Source organism: Oncorhynchus mykiss, chromosome 23 (assembly GCF_013265735.2).
Source record: "Oncorhynchus mykiss isolate Arlee chromosome 23, USDA_OmykA_1.1, whole genome shotgun sequence".
Taxonomy (NCBI): domain Eukaryota; kingdom Metazoa; phylum Chordata; class Actinopteri; order Salmoniformes; family Salmonidae; genus Oncorhynchus; species Oncorhynchus mykiss.
This window is the reverse complement of record NC_048587.1, coordinates 31,290,534-31,308,309: the sequence shown is the minus strand read 5'-3', so window position 1 is coordinate 31,308,309 and position 17,776 is coordinate 31,290,534. Positions and strand designations below refer to the sequence as shown.

General features: G+C 41.9%; 1 protein-coding gene across 5 annotated transcripts in view; it reads left to right on the top strand.

The window, feature by feature from the left end:
- Positions 1-17,776, top strand: part of LOC110502576 (zinc transporter 6) — an 82,831-nt gene that overhangs the window by 29,592 nt on the left and 35,463 nt on the right. For 3 of the 5 annotated variants that reach the window (XM_021580718.2, XM_021580716.2, XM_021580719.2), the window contains 2 exons: positions 12,625-12,667; positions 12,852-12,917. In XM_021580718.2, the coding sequence (XP_021436393.1) occupies positions 12,625-12,667; positions 12,852-12,917 (109 nt within the window). Of the gene's footprint in view, positions 1-10,521; positions 10,670-12,624; positions 12,668-12,851; positions 12,918-17,776 lie in introns of those variants that run through there. The other 2 variants (XM_021580720.2, XM_021580721.2) reach the window with 2 other exon arrangements.

The window sequence follows — 17,776 nt, the reverse complement described above, 5'->3', positions numbered from 1 at the left end:
GCGCACGGCAAGTATCCGATAAGGGTACCTTAAAAGGTGGTGTTGGGACGTTTCCAGAGGGGAATCTAAATTGTATTTCCTTGATTCTTTGCGTCCTCTGCTCACCTTTTCCTCAAAATGCATTTTGTGTGTGTGTGCGTGTGTGTGTGCGTGTGTGTGTAACTTATCCTAAAGTGGTGAGCTCTTCCGTAGCCTTTCATAATAAAACATATGAGTCTACAGGATGCTGTTTGGTGTTGTCAGCTGGTCCAGATCATATTTTGCACCGGTAGACTAGATAAAGTTTCAAGCTGTTGAAAAATGCTTTAATTTGATATGCACATTCCTCTTTTGTCAACACTTATTTTAGCTGGATCAATACTCGCTGGGGAAAGTGGGTTGTGTAGGTCATTACAGACAAACTCAAACTGACTGCACAAAGTTATTGTTTTCAAGGCCAATGATCCTCTAGGTTTATTCCCTTCTTATACTGTGTTTGTTTACTATGCCAATTATTATGCTAAATTGATACAGGGGATTATACTGGATGATTATAGAGAGTTACTTTTTTGTGATTTCTGGAAATTCAGGACTTTTCTGCGTTGATGGTGTTATGGAACATGGACACACACACACACACACACACACACACACAGAGGTTAGTTGATCAGTGTGAGTGTGTTTTCTTGTTATAGGTTATGTTTGTTTATGTGTTAGTTGGTGCATCTGATGTCTTTCTGCTCCTTTATATCAGACAGCATCCTGTCAGAAGCACTAGTCTCTGGGACTGTGTGTTCCCGCTTTACACCGTATTTCTACAGCTGGAGGAAGCCAAGCGAAAGGAGGTCAAGTGCCTGTTCTGCAGGCTTATAAACACCCCTCCTCCTCCTCCCTTATCCTCCCCATCTCCATCCTTCCTCCTGCTCAGGGAGCGAGAGAGCTGAATGAAAGGGTTTACCCTGTCGGACAACCCCCCCCCCTAGTCTGAGCTGCTGGCCCAGTGTGGCTCTCGGGAGACTGGCATGGTGGCAAACTCTATGCAGATGCCCCCCAAAAAAGTATGTGGGTAAGAGAGTGTGACTGACAGTGATGGAAAAAGAGAATGTGTGTGTGGGACTTGAGACTGAGCTTGTCCTCGCTAGGCTCTTGCAGCATGTGTGTGTACAACTGTCCATGAGTTTGTTTGTTTGTCAGTGTGTGTTTGTTTGTCCGTGTGTGTTTGTTTGACAGTGTGTGTTTGTTTGACAGTGTGTGTTTGTTTGTGTACATGTGCGGCTGTGTATAAGTGTGTGTGTGTTTTCGGTGAAGGGAGAGTTGGTTAGTCCCCAGGCCCCTCCTGTTCTTCCACGTTAGAGCACAGCTGGTGAAGCCATTGAGTCCCACAGGGCTATGAGTAAAGGGAACAGTCCTACATTCAGATTCACTGCCTGTTCCAAATGATTCTCAGCTTTGCCTATAATGAACTCACTTACTTTATTCCCCAAACGACCACATCAGGAAGATCACATCTGCTTTACTTAGAATCTGTCTAAGTAAAGCACGCCGGGATTTAAAGGTAATCGGTCCATGGGGTTAGCTTTTTTCATAGAAATGTAGCTAATAGGCTAAGAACTAGGTGATGTCGACACTACAGTCGTGGCCAAAAGTTTTGAGAATGACACAAATATTAATTTCCACAAAGTTTGCTGCTTCATTGTCTTTAGATATTTTTGTCAGATGTTACTATGGAATACTGAAGTATAATTACAAGCATTTCATAAGTGTCAAAGGCTTTTAGTGACAATTACATGAAGTTGATGCAAAGAGTCAATATTTGCAGTGTTGACCCTTCTTTTTCAAGACCTCTGCAATCCGCCCTGGCATGCTGTCAATTAACTTCTGGGCCACATCCTGACTGATGGCAGCCCATTCTTGCATAATCAATGCTTGGAGTTTGTCAGAATCTGTGGGTTTTTGTTTGTCCACCCGCCTCTTGAGGATTGACCACAAGTTCTCAATGGGATTAAGGTCTGGGGAGTTTCCTGGCCATGGACCCAAAATATGGATGTTTTGTTCCCCGAGCCACTTAGTTATCACGTTTGCCTTAAAGCAATGCGCTCCATCATGCTGGAAAAGGATTGTTCGTCACCAAACTGTTCCTGGATGGTTGGGAGAAGTTGCTCTCGGAGGATGTGTTGGTACCATTCTTTATTCAAGGCTGTGTTCTTAGGCAAAATTGTGAGTGAGCCCACTCCCTTGGCTGAGAAGCAACCCCACACATGAATGGTCTCAGGATGATTTACTGTTGGCATGACACAGGACTGATGTCAATGCTCACCTTGTCTTCTCCGGACAAGCTTTTTTTCGGGATGCCCCAAACATGCCCCATGCCCCAAACAATCGTAAAGGGGATTCATCAGAGAAAATGACTTTACCCCAGTCCTCAGCAGTCCAATCCCTGTACCTTTTACAGAATATCAGTCTGTCCCTGATGTTTTTCCTGGAGAGAAGTGGTTTCTTTGCTGCCCTTCTTGACACCAGGCCATCCTCCAAAAGTCTTCGCCTCACTGTGTGTGCAGATGCACTCACACCTGCCTGCTGCCATTCCTGAGCAAGCTCTGTACTGGTGGTGCCGCGATTCCTCAGCTGAATCAACTTTAGTAGAAGGTCCTGGCGCTTGCTGGACTTTCTTGGGCGCCCTGAAAGCTTCTTCACAACAATTGAAGTTCTTGATGATTCGATAAATTGTTGATTTAGGTGCAATCTTACTGGCAGCAATATCCTTGCCTGTGAAGCCCTTTTTGTGCAAAGCAATGATGACGGCACGTGTTTCCTTGCAGGTAACTGTGGTTGACAGAGGAAGAACAATGATTCCAAGCACCACCCTCCTTTTGAAGCTTCCAGTCTGTTATTCAAACTCAAACAGCATGACAGAATGATCTCCAGCCTTGTCCTCGTCAACACTCACACCTGTGTTAACGAGAGAATCACTGACATGATGTCAGCTGGTCCTTTTGTGGCAGGGCTGAAATGCAGTGGAAATGTTTTTGGGGATTCAGGTCATTTGCATGGCAAATAGGGAATTTGCAATTAATTGCAATTCATCTGATCACTATTCATAACATTCTGGAGTATATGCAAATTTCCATCATACAAACTGAGGCAGCAGACTGTGAAAATGAATATTTAGTCATTCTCAAAACTTTTGGCCACGACTATATGTTCAGTAAGGCTAATGTATGTCCTCATCTGCCTCGTCTTCTGTAATCTCTTTAGAGCTACCATCCGTCCGAATGAGCTAATCTAATAGCGGCGTCCGGTTTTGTTGCTGTTAAATAAAGAAGAGACTAGTAAGACACCTAAGACATTCCACAGGCACAGACTGAGATCCACCCTCACAACAGAATCCTATCCAAGCCAAGTCTGGCCACAGACTGTATTCAGCTCAGGGTTGGAGCAGGGAGCTCGCTCTCCTGTCTCCAGGGCAGGGGACGATATCACTACAAGCTGGTATGAAGCTCCTCAGGGGCCTGTCCTTGTACCCCTATTCATTTCTGACAGCCTACTTAAAGTGTAGGGTTCCAGTCTCCATCTGTAGCTTCACGTTACACAAGCCTATTCCTTCTTGGAAAAAAACTATGTGCTGCTCACCCATGTCTTCCTATTCACAGAGGGTTACATCCTACTAGCCTCATCCATCAGGATTCAGTGTAGCCTGTCACTCTGACAACAGTAGGGCCACCTTGTATAAGGGGGGGTTGGATGGGGTGCTCAATTACACTAAACTTTGGAATAGGTGAGAATTGATGGGCAGGTGGTTATTTTATATTCTTGATGACAACTAGAATTGTCTTTAGGCGCTGCGCTGTGAAACACCAACTGTCAAGAGTGAACAAGTGAGAAATCTTTACATAGAACCTGCAGCTTTTTAAAGTTGTGGTTAAATCCATAAAAATACAATCTCATTAAATTCTGTGGTTACAACACTATACCTTGACCATTATCAGAACACTATCCTCCTAAATCAGTCGTGTACCCATCTTCACTTTGTTTCCACTGAATGGTAAATAAAAATGTTGATCTCAGAGGTCAGGTTTTCTTTCAAGCAGTTACTCCATTTATTTAGTGGTCTGGTAAAAGTTTCTTAGTGAGAGCTGGTAGTCACTGCTAGCTTCAGGTTTTGGTTACTGATGTGTCAAGTTTGATGGGTCAACTCTATCTCATCAACAGTTGTGTTTTTATATGTGTATATATATATATATATTTGATTTCACAGAAGTGTGATTGACTTGGAGTTACATTGTGTTGTTTAAGTGTTCCCTTTATTTTTTTGAGCAGTGTATATATATTTTTTACACACACACATATATATATATATATATATATATATATATATATATGTGTGTGTGTAAAAAATATATATACACTGCTCAAAAAAATAAAGGGAACACTTAAACAACACAATGTAACTCCAAGTCAATCACACTTCTGTGAAATCAAACTGTCCACTTAGGAAGCAACACTGATTGAGAATACATTTCACATGCTGTTGTGCAAATGGAATAGACAACAGGTGGAAATTATAGGCAATTAGCAAGACACACCCAATAAAGGAGTGGTTCTGCACGTGGTGACCACAGACCACTTCTCAGTTCCTATGCTTCCTGGCTGATGTTTTGGTCACTTTTGAATGCTGGCGGTGCTTTCACTCTAGTGGTAGCATGAGACGGAGTCTACAACCCACACAAGTGGCTCAGGTAGTGCAGCTCATCCAGGATGGGACATCAATGCGAGCTGTGGCAAGAAGGTTTGCTGTGTCTGTCAGCGTAGTCTCCAGAGCATGGAGGCGCTACCAGGAGACAGGCCAGTACATCAGGAGACATGGAGGAGGCCGTAGGAGGGCAACAACCCAGCAGCAGGACCGCTACCTCCGCCTTTGTGCAAGGAGGAGCAGGAGGAGCACTGCCAGAGCCCTGCAAAATTACCTCCAGCAGGCCACAAATGTGCATGTGTCTGCTCAAACGGTCAGAAACAGAGGGTGGTATGAGGGCCCGACGTCCACAGGTGGGGGTTGTGCTTACAGCCCAACACCGTGCAGGACATTTGGCATTTGCCAGAGAACACCAAGATTGGCAAATTCGCCACTAGCGCCCTTTTGCTCTTCACAGATGAAAGCAGGTTCACACTGAGCACATGTGACAGAGTTTGCAGACGCCATGAAAAATGTTCTGCTGCCTGCAACATCCTCCAGCATGACCGGTTTGGCGGTGGGTCAGTCATGGTGTGGGGTGTCATTTCTTTGGGGGGCCGCACAGCCCTCCATGTGCTCGCCAGAGGTAGCCTGACTGCCATTAGGTACCGAGATGAGATCCTCAGACCCCTTGTGAGACCATATGCTGGTGCGGTTGGCCCTGGGTTCCTCCTAATGCAAGACAATGCTAGACCTCATGTGGCTGGAGTGTGTCAGCAGTTCCTGCAAGAGGAAGGCATTGATGCTATGGACTGGCCCGCCCGTTCCCCAGACCTGAATCCAATTGAGCACATCTGGGACATCATGTCTCGCTCCATCCACCAACAGACTGTCCTGGAGTTGGCGGATGCTTTAGTCCAGGTCTGGGAGGAGATCCCTCAGGAGACCATCCGCCACCTCATCAGGAGCATGCCCAGGCGTTGTAGGGAGGTCATAGACACGTGGAGGCCACACACACTACTGAGCCTCATTTTGACTTGTTTTAAGGACATTACATCGAAGTTGGATCAGCCTGTAGTGTGGTTTTCCACTTTAGTTGTGAGTGTGACTCCAAATCCAGACCTCCATGGGTTGATAAATTTGATTTCCATTGATACTTTTTGTGTGATTTTGTTGTCAGCACATTCAACTATGTAAAGAAAAAAGTATTTAATAAGAATATTTCATTCATTCAGATGTAGGATGTGTTATTTTAGTGTTCCCTTTATTTTTTTGAGCAGTGTATATACAGTGGGGCAAAAAAATATTTAGTCAGCCACCAATTGTGCAAGTTCTCCCACTTAAAAAGATGAGGCAAGTAATTTTCCTCATAGGTACGTACACTTCAACTATGACAGACAAAATGAGAAATAAAATCCAGAAAATCACATTGTAGGATTTTTTATGAATTTATTTGCAAATTATGGTGGAAAATAAGTATTTGGTCAATAACAAAAGTTTATCTCAATACTTTGTTATATACCCTTTGTTGGCAATGACAGAGGTCAAACGTTTTCTGTAAGTCTTTACAAGGTCTTCACACACTGTTGCTGGTATTTTGACCCATTCCTCCATGCAGATCTCCTCTAGAGCAGTGATGTTTTGGGGCTCTTGCTGGGCAACACGGACTTTCAACTCCCTCCAAAGATTTTCTATGGGGTTGAGATCTGGAGACTGGCTAGGCCACTCCAGGACCTTGAAATGCTTCTTACGAAGCCACTCCTTCGTTGCCCGGGTGGTGTGTTTGGGATCATTGTCATGCTGAAAGACCCAGCCACGTTTCATCTTCAATGCCCTTGCTGATGTAAGGAGGTTTTCACTCAAAATCTCACGATACATGGCCCCATTCATTCTTTCCTTTACACGGATCAGTCGTCACGTCATGTCATGATTTTTTTTTCTTATCACTTAAATTATAAAAAAGGGTTGTTTAAACATTTAATAAAAATCACTTTTGTCACATCTGTTGTGTGAGTGTGTGTGCTCTCAGCTCTCAACGCTATGTACCAGGCAGCCCTGAGTGTGTTTCCCTGGTCCCCCCTGTGGCTGTCAGCACAGGCCCAGACCAGCAGCAGCTTCCTTTGCACGGCTCCCATTTCCCCTGCCAGGTGTTTCTATGTAGTAAGTCAATAAAGCTTTTAGTTTACATATGGAGCGATTTATTGTTGTTTTAATGTGCCACGTCGACAGACACCTGAGATGCCCCGGTCGATGCGTGTTTCTCTGCACAATGACAGTCCACACAGCTGCAGTTAGCAAATCTCTCCTATCTGAGATACTGTGTGTGTGGGGAGGGTGCTATGGGTGTATACTAGGGTTGAATATTTTCCAGGTATTTTACAAATGTTCCATCCCAAGAAAAATCACTTTTCTCCGGGTTAACCTGGTACTTCCCGCCACAACCGTAAGTTTCAGTTTAAAGCATATAAATAGGCTTTGATCGAAAATTCAGACATTAAATACATTTTATGAGCCCTACATTAAAGATATTTTATGAGCCCAAGCTCAAAAAGCCCAAATGATTGTGCCGTTATCCAAGAGAGCATATAGCTAGGGCTATATGTTCTCTCAGCTTTATCATGGTTTGAAAGAGGAGCGTAAATCCAGTCCAGATAATTCAATTCACACTCAAACAGATTAGCCTACTGGAGCTTTACCCAGGAGAGCATATAGCTAGCTACATCTATAGGCTTTAAAGTTTTTCTGTCGTCTATGGGCTTTTATGTTTATATAGCTATATGCTCTCTTGGGTAAAGCTCCAGTAGGCTAATCTTTTTGAGTGTGAATTGTATTATCTGGACTGGATTTACACACCTCTTTCAAACTATGATAAAGCTGAGAGAACATGCGATTCTGGTGCAGCACATGTGGCCTACAAAGTTACAAGTAGAGGTCGACCGATTATGATTTTTCAATGCCGATACCGATTTATCGGCCGATTTTAAATAAATATATTTATTTTTTTTGGGGAAAAAAATTATATTTCATTTATTTGTGACATTTACAACAATACTGAATTAACACTTATTTTAACTTAATATAATACATCAATAAAATCAATTTAGCCTCAAATAAATAATTTGGTTTAAATAATGCAAAAACAAAGTGTTGGAGAAGAAAGTAAAAGTGCAATATGTGCCATGTAAGAAAGCTAACGTTTAAGTTCCTTGCTCAGAACATGAGAACATATGAAAGCTGGTGGTTCCTTTTAACATGAGTCTTCAATATTCCCAAGTAAGAAGTATTAGGTTGTAGTTATTATAGGAATTATAGGACTATTTCTCTATACAGTTTGTATTTCATATACCTTTGACTATTGGATGTTCTTATAGGCACTTTAGTATTGCCAGTGTAACAGTATAGCTTACGTCCCTCTCCTCGTCCCTACCTGGGCTCGAACCAGGGACACATCGACAACAGCCACCCTCGAAGCATCGTTACCCATCGCTCCACAAAAGCCGTGGCCCTTGCAGAGCAAGGGGAACAACTACTTCAAGGTCTCAGAGCGAGTGAAGTCGATGATTGAAACGCTATTAGCGTGCACCCCGCTAACTAGCTAGCCATTTCACATCGGTTACACCAGCCTAATCTCGGGAATTGATAGGCTTGAAGTCATAAACGGTTCAATGCTTGAAGCACAGCGAAGAGCTGCCAGCAAATGCAGGAAAGTGCTGTTTGAATGAATGCTTCTGAGCCTGCTGCTGCCTACCACCGCTCAGTCCGACTGCTCTATCAAATATAAAATCATAGACTTAATTATAATATAAGAACACACAAGGCATTGATGTTTATGGTTAGGTACACATTGGTGCAACGACAGTGCTTTTTTCACGAATGCGCTTGTTAAATCATCACGCGTTTGGCGAAGTAGGCTGTGATTCGATGAGAAATTAACAGGCACAGCATCGATTATATGCAACGCAGGACAAGCTAGATAAACTGGTAATATCATCAACCATGTGTAGTTAACTAGTGATTCTGTGAAGATAAGTTTAATGCTAGCTAGCAACTTACCTTGGCTTCTTGCTGCACTCACGTAACAGGTAGTCAGCCACAGTCTCCTCATGGAGTGCAATGTAATCCGCCGCAATCGGTGTCCAAAAATGCAGATTACCGATTTGTTATATGTACTTGAAATCGGCCCTAATTAATCGGCCATTCCGATTAATCGGTCGACCTCTAGTTATAAGTGTAGGCTAGCAAATTTTATTTTAATTTGGAAATATAATTTATCCTATTGTTATAATTAGTAGGCTGATGCAGATATGCCTTTCATAATATTTCCCCTAATGTTATTAGCCTACCTCTTTCTCTTTCTATTGTTGCTTCATTGCTTTCTCGCTTTCAACAGTTAAGTGAAATATGTTTCATTGTCTTTATTTTCATCATTCTATTGACATGCTTGAATAATATATGGCTAGAATTAGATGCAGACGGCTTTTACTTCTCTTCATGGCCTTCCGAGTGGCGCATCGGGTCTAAGGCAAATTGCAGTGCTAGAGGCATCACTACAGACCATGGTTCATTCGCAGTCTGTGTCGCAACCGGCCGTGATCGGGAGTCCCATAGGGCAGCGCACAATTGGCCCAGCGTCATCCGGGTTAGGGAAGGGTTTGGGGGGGGGGGGTTAGGATGTCATTGTAAATAAGATTTTATTTTTTACTGACTTGCCTAGTTAAATAACATTTAAGATTGAATGGTTATTGGTCTGGATAAATAACTGCTATAGCCTACCGCCATCGTGCGTTCACTCTTCTTTCAATCTACCTGTGAGTTCTATTGGCTGCTGTATTTAACATTTTGCGTCCCTCTTCGAATAGTCTATTGGTAAAAGAAATGCTACAAAAAAAATGCCCAGCAAGCTATTCTAGTCTAGCTTTTCCTGCATGGGACTCCAAGAGCTAAGGAGTGTTTTTTTGTTTTAGGAAGAGAGGCCATTGAATTTATTACCTGAAAGAGATATATGGGACATCTAGATTAATCCTGTTCAAGATATCTATTTATTTTGGATGGAATTGATGCGGAGAGAGAGACTGCTCACTCATGCTCTGATTTAAAGCAATGATATTTGAGTGATAGGCTGTTTTAAAATGTAGGCCTACCTGTCACAAGAAAAAAAGTTACCATGATGAGATGATAGGTTTACATCCATTGTAAACTGCACTCCAAACTGAGATGGGCTGTCTGTCCCCACCATGAGCATTGATGATTTGATCATGCAGAGAGAAGGCCATAGAGAAGACAGATTTAGCCATTGTATATCATTTAACAGTTCCATTTCACGTCATGCTGTTGATTTAAAAAATGTATTATAATTGACCGGTTTCTCTGAGTTTTTTATCCCGGGAAAAGGGACTAGTTTTGGGCGGTTGATCTCAGAAACTGTGTTCCCGCCATTCAACCCTAGTGTATACCTGTGTGAAATTGTCTATGCGCCAAGGCAGATAGGACCCAACTTGGCCTGGCCCAGGGAAAGGTGATACACAACAATGGTCCAAAGGCCCCTTTTAACGTTTGCTTATCCTCCGATAACCAGGCAGCACTTAATGCCGTTAATGGATTTTGTTCCCTGGGGTGGGTGTGACTGATGGGCTGGGGCTAGGGGGTGAGGATGGGGCTGGGGCTGGGATCGAGCTGTGGCTGGGATGGCAGAAAGGCATGGGGCACGGTCAGCTGATCAGACTTGTTTGGACTTCTGCTCTGCAGACATCATTAAATATGCAGCTCCTGGGTCATATTCCTCCACTCTGCTCCTTTTTTTTTATCTCCCATTGATCAGGTCTACAAACATACACAAATGACCTTTAATCTGGACACGTTATGCTTCACATATTGGGTTCAGCTCCGGAGGGAGCCGAAGTTATGACTAATGTACTTGTGCTGCATGATACCAGACAAGTGTTTTGAGTGCCAGTGTTTGTATCCATGATATTTGGAGCGAAGTCTATTTTAAAACAAAAGAGAGCAGAGACAGTCAGGTGGGTAAGTGTATAAACTGCTTAGTGTTAAACTCATTCAGACAGTTGGGTAGGATATGTGTCCTAACGGATGCAATGTGTCGTGAATTGAACACTGTGTGATGGATGTAAAGTATATTGTAAAGGCGCTGAGCTGATATGGCCGTAAGAAAATCTCACCCTCTATTGTTTTATTAAACATGGTCCGTCTTCTAATCATTGAGTGAATAGACCATGCCTAGCACCAGGGCTCATCCAATTGGATAATTTATTTACCAATAGGCAAGTCTAGCCTATGTCCTCCCTGATGTTCTAGTACATTCACATGATTAAAACCAAATGTTAATGCCTGTACCACAGTGGATTTTATAGGATTGGACCACAGTTGAAAAGCCATATGGGATGATACCCTATTTGAGGTGATCTCATGTACCTGTTTGCTCTGGCAGTGACACAGTCACTGTGGCAGCGTGGCCTGGACAGAACAAGCAGAGCTCAGTCAGTCCGATAGATCCACTGGGGTGAACGGATAATGGATTATGTCAACTCAATTTAGTCAACATGGTAGAGCAGTGTGAAAACAAAATGTTCCTCTCCATGCAAAGCTTTGCTAATCTCTCCATCATATTCGGCTTACATAAAGCTGGGTTTGGAGGCCGGCAGATATCACTCTGCCTCCACCTCTGTCTCCTCCTCGCCATCCAGCCTACTGCTTCTCTACTCTACAGCGCCCCCTAGGACCAGGGAGTTTACTCCATGTGTTTTTTAAAAGTATAGATGCATTGAGGAGCAGTAGATGGCTGGAGACTGGTTAAGGCCTGTTCACTGAGTATTCACAATTACTGACTTTGTTTATGTGCATGTGTGGGAGTTGGCATTTTAACTTAGACACCGCAGCTACACTGTCATCTCTACTGGATAGGAATAACACAGTTTTTGTCAACCAAATAATATGAATGTTTGTGTGTCCGTGAAATGGCTGGTACACTAAAGGTGTTACGACCGACGTATCATTATAGAACATTAGTCTTGTTGATTGACAGTATATTCAATTGTCTTTTATCTCACCAAAATAGGCTATATTCTTTCAACTGGTGTATTGCAGCTACCAGCTTCACACTTAAACCTGTAGTGACACCCAATCCCGTGAACGGGACCAGGACTCCCAGGTAGACAGCCAAAGTTCATTTTTTTCCCAAAAGATAATTTTTGTAGGCGAAATAGCTCCGTTTGTTCTTCACGTTTGGCTGAGAAATCGTCCGGAAATTGCGGTCACCACAACGCCGAAAAATATTCAAAATTAGCTCCATAATATCGACAGAAACATGGCAAACGTTGTTTAGAATCCATCCTCAAGGTGTTTTTCTAATATCTATTCGATAATATATCCGTCGGGACAATTCGTTTTTCAGTAGGACCGATTGGAATAATGGCTACCTCTGTATTTTACGCGAGAATCTCTCTCGGAGCCACCATGTGACCACTTACGCAATGTGGCTGCCTACGGCTATTCTTCAACAGAAATGCGTAAAACTACGTCACAATGCTGAAGACACCTTGGGGAATACGTAGAAAGCGTACGCTCGTTGATGGTACATTCACAGCTGAATAGGGAGTCATTGGAACGCAGCGCTTTCAAAACCTGGGGCACTTCCGGATTGGATTTTTCTCAGGCTTTCGCCTGCAACATCTGTTCTGTTATACTCACAGACAATATCTTTACAGTTTTGGAAAAGTTTGAGTGTTTTCTATCCAAAGCTGTCAATTATATGCATATTCTAGCATCTATTCCTGACAAAATATCCCGTTTAAAACGGGAATGTTTTTTTTCCAAAATGAAAATACTGCCCCCTAACACCAAGAGGTTTTAAACGTGTTGCAATAGCTTTTACAGAGCAAAACAAATATTTCCTTGATTTCTATTATAATAATTTCACGTAAAATATAGTACACACTGATCATCTATTTCTTTCATTTCAGCCTTAACTGCATTCACGTACCTCACCATCTTCGATCTCTTCAGGTGAGTAAGTGGGAATCCTGGGGCTCATTATGTTTTGTCATCGCTGTCTGAAGTAGTTTTACACTAAGCTAAGTTGTGTACCTAACATTTTGTGTTGAGCTCTTTTTACTGCTGTGCAACTGCTTGTGTTGAGCTGTTGTTGTTAGTCATGATGACTTATGTGTGTGTACCTGTTGGCCCACAGTCTGATCACCTGTTTGCTGAGCTCTTGGGTGGCAATGAAGAAGCCTAGTCAGCTCTTCTCTTTTGGGTAAGTCCACTAGCACACTGATTCTACAGTAGCCCCCACTGTTAATCTTGATTTTAAAAATGTAGTCATTAGATTATCGTGTTTCCATTGGCCTGTATTGATTATTAATAGTATGTGTGGTGTTCATTTGTGGTGTGTATGCATTAATGTATGTGATACAACACTTACATACCAACACAGCTTAGGTTGTTTAAGCCCCTGGGGGTACGACAACGACTATGGATCTGTCTCCGTCTGTTCGCACGTTTTGTCCCCCACAATTGTGGTGGGGAATAGATTAAAAAATATATATAATGCTGCTACTCTTCCTTCCTATATGATTTGATGACACTACATAACCGCCTGGTATTTTGTCACAACTTGTCACAAATTAATTTTTTACATAAATGTGCATGCATTAGATATTCTCAACTTCGTTTTTTTTGCGAGTACTTGATAATAATTTAAGCGAGTACTCACAGTGAAATAATTTAAAATGCCCTAGGAGTGTCTTACATGCCTACTGTATAGAGACCGTTTGCATAAGTGTAAACGATCTACAACAGTGGATCGATGTGAATATTTCAGTCAATTCATTGACATGGGACCATTCTGTTACTTTCAGTTTAGTCTAGCGAGACTACTATCAGTATAACTGTCTCTCGTCTGCCCATAAAAATAAATCCTCTTTATATCAATGCTTCTTCCTATCAAGCAGTGGAGTCCGTTCTCTGACATCCCGTCCATTTTGAGCTATCAAGTTTTGATTTCAAGTGAGGGGAAAAAAATACTTTGTTTTTTTGTTGTCTCTCTCTCTCATTAAACCATGCAACATACATTTTAATAATTGTCACGAATTGGGGGCGAGGGACAACATGTTTACTGTTGCCTTGAAGGGGTACGACAGTTGAACTAAGCTCATGCGGCATTTCTAAGTTATTTTCTTCAGTAATCAGTGGGTACATATCATAAGTCAAAAACATTTTTATGTAGCAACTGCTGATTGCCCCTTTACAGCTGGAAAGGCTTCAACATTGGTATAAATGTGCAAGAGTATATGATCACATACTGAGATATGGAATTTGAGATGTATTTTTCCGTGCCTTTACTTTACTTCAAAATGTTAGCCCCACAAATTTTGTGGAACAGAAAGAAGAATATTTTATAACTGAAAATGATGCATATACAAAGCTGATCCCGGTTGTAATTTGTTGTTTTTGGTTAACATTATTCAGTATGATTTTGAATATATATGAAAAGCGTATTCATAATTTGTTAGTGGTCGTTTTGTTCCCACAGTTTTTGGACAGGTTTAGGACGAGCTCATTGATATGGATTTCCATCCCAGCGAGTTAATGGGTTCACAACGCTCTCTCCTTAGCCCCTTACAGCAGTACAGCAGTACACTTCTCTGCAACTCCCTGACATCAAGGGGACCCCCATTTTGATTTTGTTAGTTATAATTTTAACATGGCATTAATCATGGCAGAATGTGTAGAATTTCATGAAATTCGCTTTAAAACAGCAAATGTTTCTCTCCACCCCATGGCAAAATGAGTAGAATTGCATGAAATTATTAATAAAATTACTAAATTCTCTCCGGCCTATGGCAAGATGTGTAGAATTGCAGGAAATTAACTTGAACAATTTTAGGGTGGGGGGGCAACCAAATCGTGCTTAGGGCCCCCCAAAAGGCTCATGGTATTACAGTACTGGGAGCCACGCTCCACTTCTCTGTTACTCTCTGCTCAGCCCCTAATGCAGTATTTTGCATTTTATTTGGATCCCCATTAGCTGCTGCCAAGGCAGCCACTACTTTTCCTGGCGTCCAAACAGGAACAAAACAATATATCGCAGCAAAACAATAGTCTACACTCTCTGTGAACTTGGCTAGGCTTAGCGGGCGGAGCTAGGGGGGGGGGGGTCAATATCGAGCCTTTGTTTTACAGGGGTGTGTTTGAGTTCAACTAAAGGGTCTGTTTGCAGTTCTGGCAAACACCAGAGTGACCCAGTGACATTTGGATGTTGGCTTGACGGCCCCACAGAATGGGACATGGCACTCTGTTGCCCAAACAACCCATTAGGCTTCATTTTGGGGATATGCGATGCCTCGCCCTCTTTTTGTGTTCTGCTTTTTGTGGCCAGTGCTATGGTGTGTTAGCAAAACAGAAGTTGGGTTTGCAACATTTTACACATGAGTTTTTTATTTTGATATTCTAGTTACCAGTAGACATCAACCCAACTGATGTAGTATTGTATTATGGTTTGTCTTTGGGTTTTGGGCAGACCACTGAGGCTGAAGATGGCGTACTGGTTTGTATCCCGGTCAGGGGAACAGTTTTTGAAGATGAATGGTCATTTGTGTTATCTGGGATTAAAATGATACAGTAGCACTTTCATTAAGGCTTACAGAGAATTGTCCTGTGCATCATATCACCCAGTCCCAAAACTCATACATTGTATGTTGTTTTATTTATGGACATCTATTATTGTTTCACAGAATGTTTATATTTACCTCTCTGTTGAGGTTTTCATAAGACACAATGAGATCAGTGACAAATGTTTTGTTAAATCTATTTTCAAGGATTTTAGTAGTCTTTCAGTAGTTTAAATGAAAATGCATGAGTCAAAGCACCTTCTCTGATGTCAGTCATGTGTATTTTCACTTATGTCAGTTTGCTTGATTGCTCATGTATTGTGTGTATTCAGTGTGGGTGTGTGTTCGGTCTTTATTTGGATAGTCCATCTGTAGATGCTTCTTGCATTGGAATTATATTGAATTCTGCTTATATTATCATGCTACACCACAATAAACTTAACATTCAAATGCTAAGACTCCGAGATCATTGAGTGCTTTTGAAAGTTGAAGCTTATCTCTGCTGCGCTGTATCAGCACAATGGACAGCGCCGTACAGCTAGGTAGTTTGGGTAATGAATATAGGCTACAAGATAGATAGGGCAATTCACAAATTACAAGCAGCATATTTGAATGCAGCTGTACACACTGCTGTCTTACCAAAATAATGCAAACTAAATGCTGAAAGTACTGGCCTAGTCATTTATGCATAAAAACTAAAATACTGAATAGCAGTTTGCCTTAGAATACTGACAACTGTGAATGCAAACCGAATAAAACAGCGGTGCCAAGTAGTAGCGGTGCCAAAATATCAGATCAAAAAGGCATGACAATCTATATTTAGGCTAGTTACATTAACAGTAAACAAACACAGTAAACAAAAGGTGAATGGAGATCCAAATTACCAAAATATAGCCTACTACAGTGAGATGCAGCCAGTAGGGTTGGGCGGTATACTGTATTTTACTATATACAGTGGCATGCAAAAGTATTCACCCTCTTGGCATTTTTCCTATTTTGTTGCCTTACAACCTGGAATTCAAATGGATTTTGGCTGGGTCTGTATCATTTGATTTACACAACATGCCTGCCACTTTGAAGTTGCAAAATATTTTTGTGAAGTAAACAAGAAATGAGACAAAAAAACAGAACTTGATCGTGCGTAACTATTCACCCACCTAAGTCAATACTTTGTAGAGCCACCTTTTGCAGCAATTACAGCTGCAAGTCTCTTGGAGAATGTCTCTATAAGCTTGGCACATCTAGCCACTGGGATATTTGCTCATTCTTCAAGGCAAAACTGCTCCAGCTCCTTCAAGCTGGATGGGTTCCGCTGGTGTACAGCAATCTTTAAGTCATACCACAAATTCTCAATTGGACTGAGGTCTGGGCTTTGACAAGGCCATTCCAAGACATTTAAATGTTTCCCCTTAAACCACACGAGTGTTGCTTTAGCAGTATGCTTAGGGTCATTGTCCTGCTGGAAGGTGAACCTCCGTCCCAGTCTCAAATCTCTGGAAGGCTGAAACAGGTTTCCCTCAAGAATTTCCCTGTATTTACCTCCATCCATCATTCCTTCAATTCTGACCAGTTTTCCAGTCCCTGCCAATGAAAAACATCCCCACAGGATGATGCTGCCACCACCATGCTTCACTGTGGGGATGGTGTTTTCTGGGTGAAAAGAGGGGTTGGGTTTGCGCCAGACATTGCATTTTCCTCTCATCTGACCAGAGTACCTTCTTCCATATGTTTGGGGAGTCACCCACATGCCTTTTTGGCGAACACCTAACATGTTTGCTTATTGTTTTCTTTAATCTTGTAACTACCCATCCCTGATCCGGGAGAATTGTCATCAACTGACACTAAGTAGCAACGGACAAAAAATCTTTACTAGAAAATATTCATGAGATCACAAGTGAAATATATTCAAACACAGCTTAGCCTTTTGTTAATCACCCTGTCATCTCAGATTTTGAAAATATGCTTTACAGCCAAAGCAAGACAAGCATTTGTGTAAGTTTATCGATAGCCTAGCATAGCCTTATGCCTAGCTAGTAGCAGGCAATCTGGTCAAGAATATCAGAAAAAGCAATCAAATTAAATTGTTTACCTTTGATGAGCTTCGGATGTTTTCACTCACGAGACTCCCAGTTAGATAGCAAATGTTCCTTTTTTCCAGAAGAACTATTTTTGTAGCCAAAAATAGCTCCGTTAGTTCTTCACGTTTGGCTGAGAAAACGACTGGAAATTGCGGTCACGACAACGCCAAAAAATATTCAAAATTAGCTCCATAATATCGACAGAAACATGGCAAACGTTGTTTATAATCAGTCCTCAATGTGTTTTTCAAATATTTATTCGATAATATATCAACCGGGACAGAGCTTTTTTCAGTAAGACTGGGTGGAAAAATTACTACCTCTGTCTTTTGCGTGAGAAATACACAGAGCCATCAGGTGGACACTGACACAATGTTGTCGCTCAGGCTCATTTTTCTAAATAAAACCCTGAAACGATGTCTTGT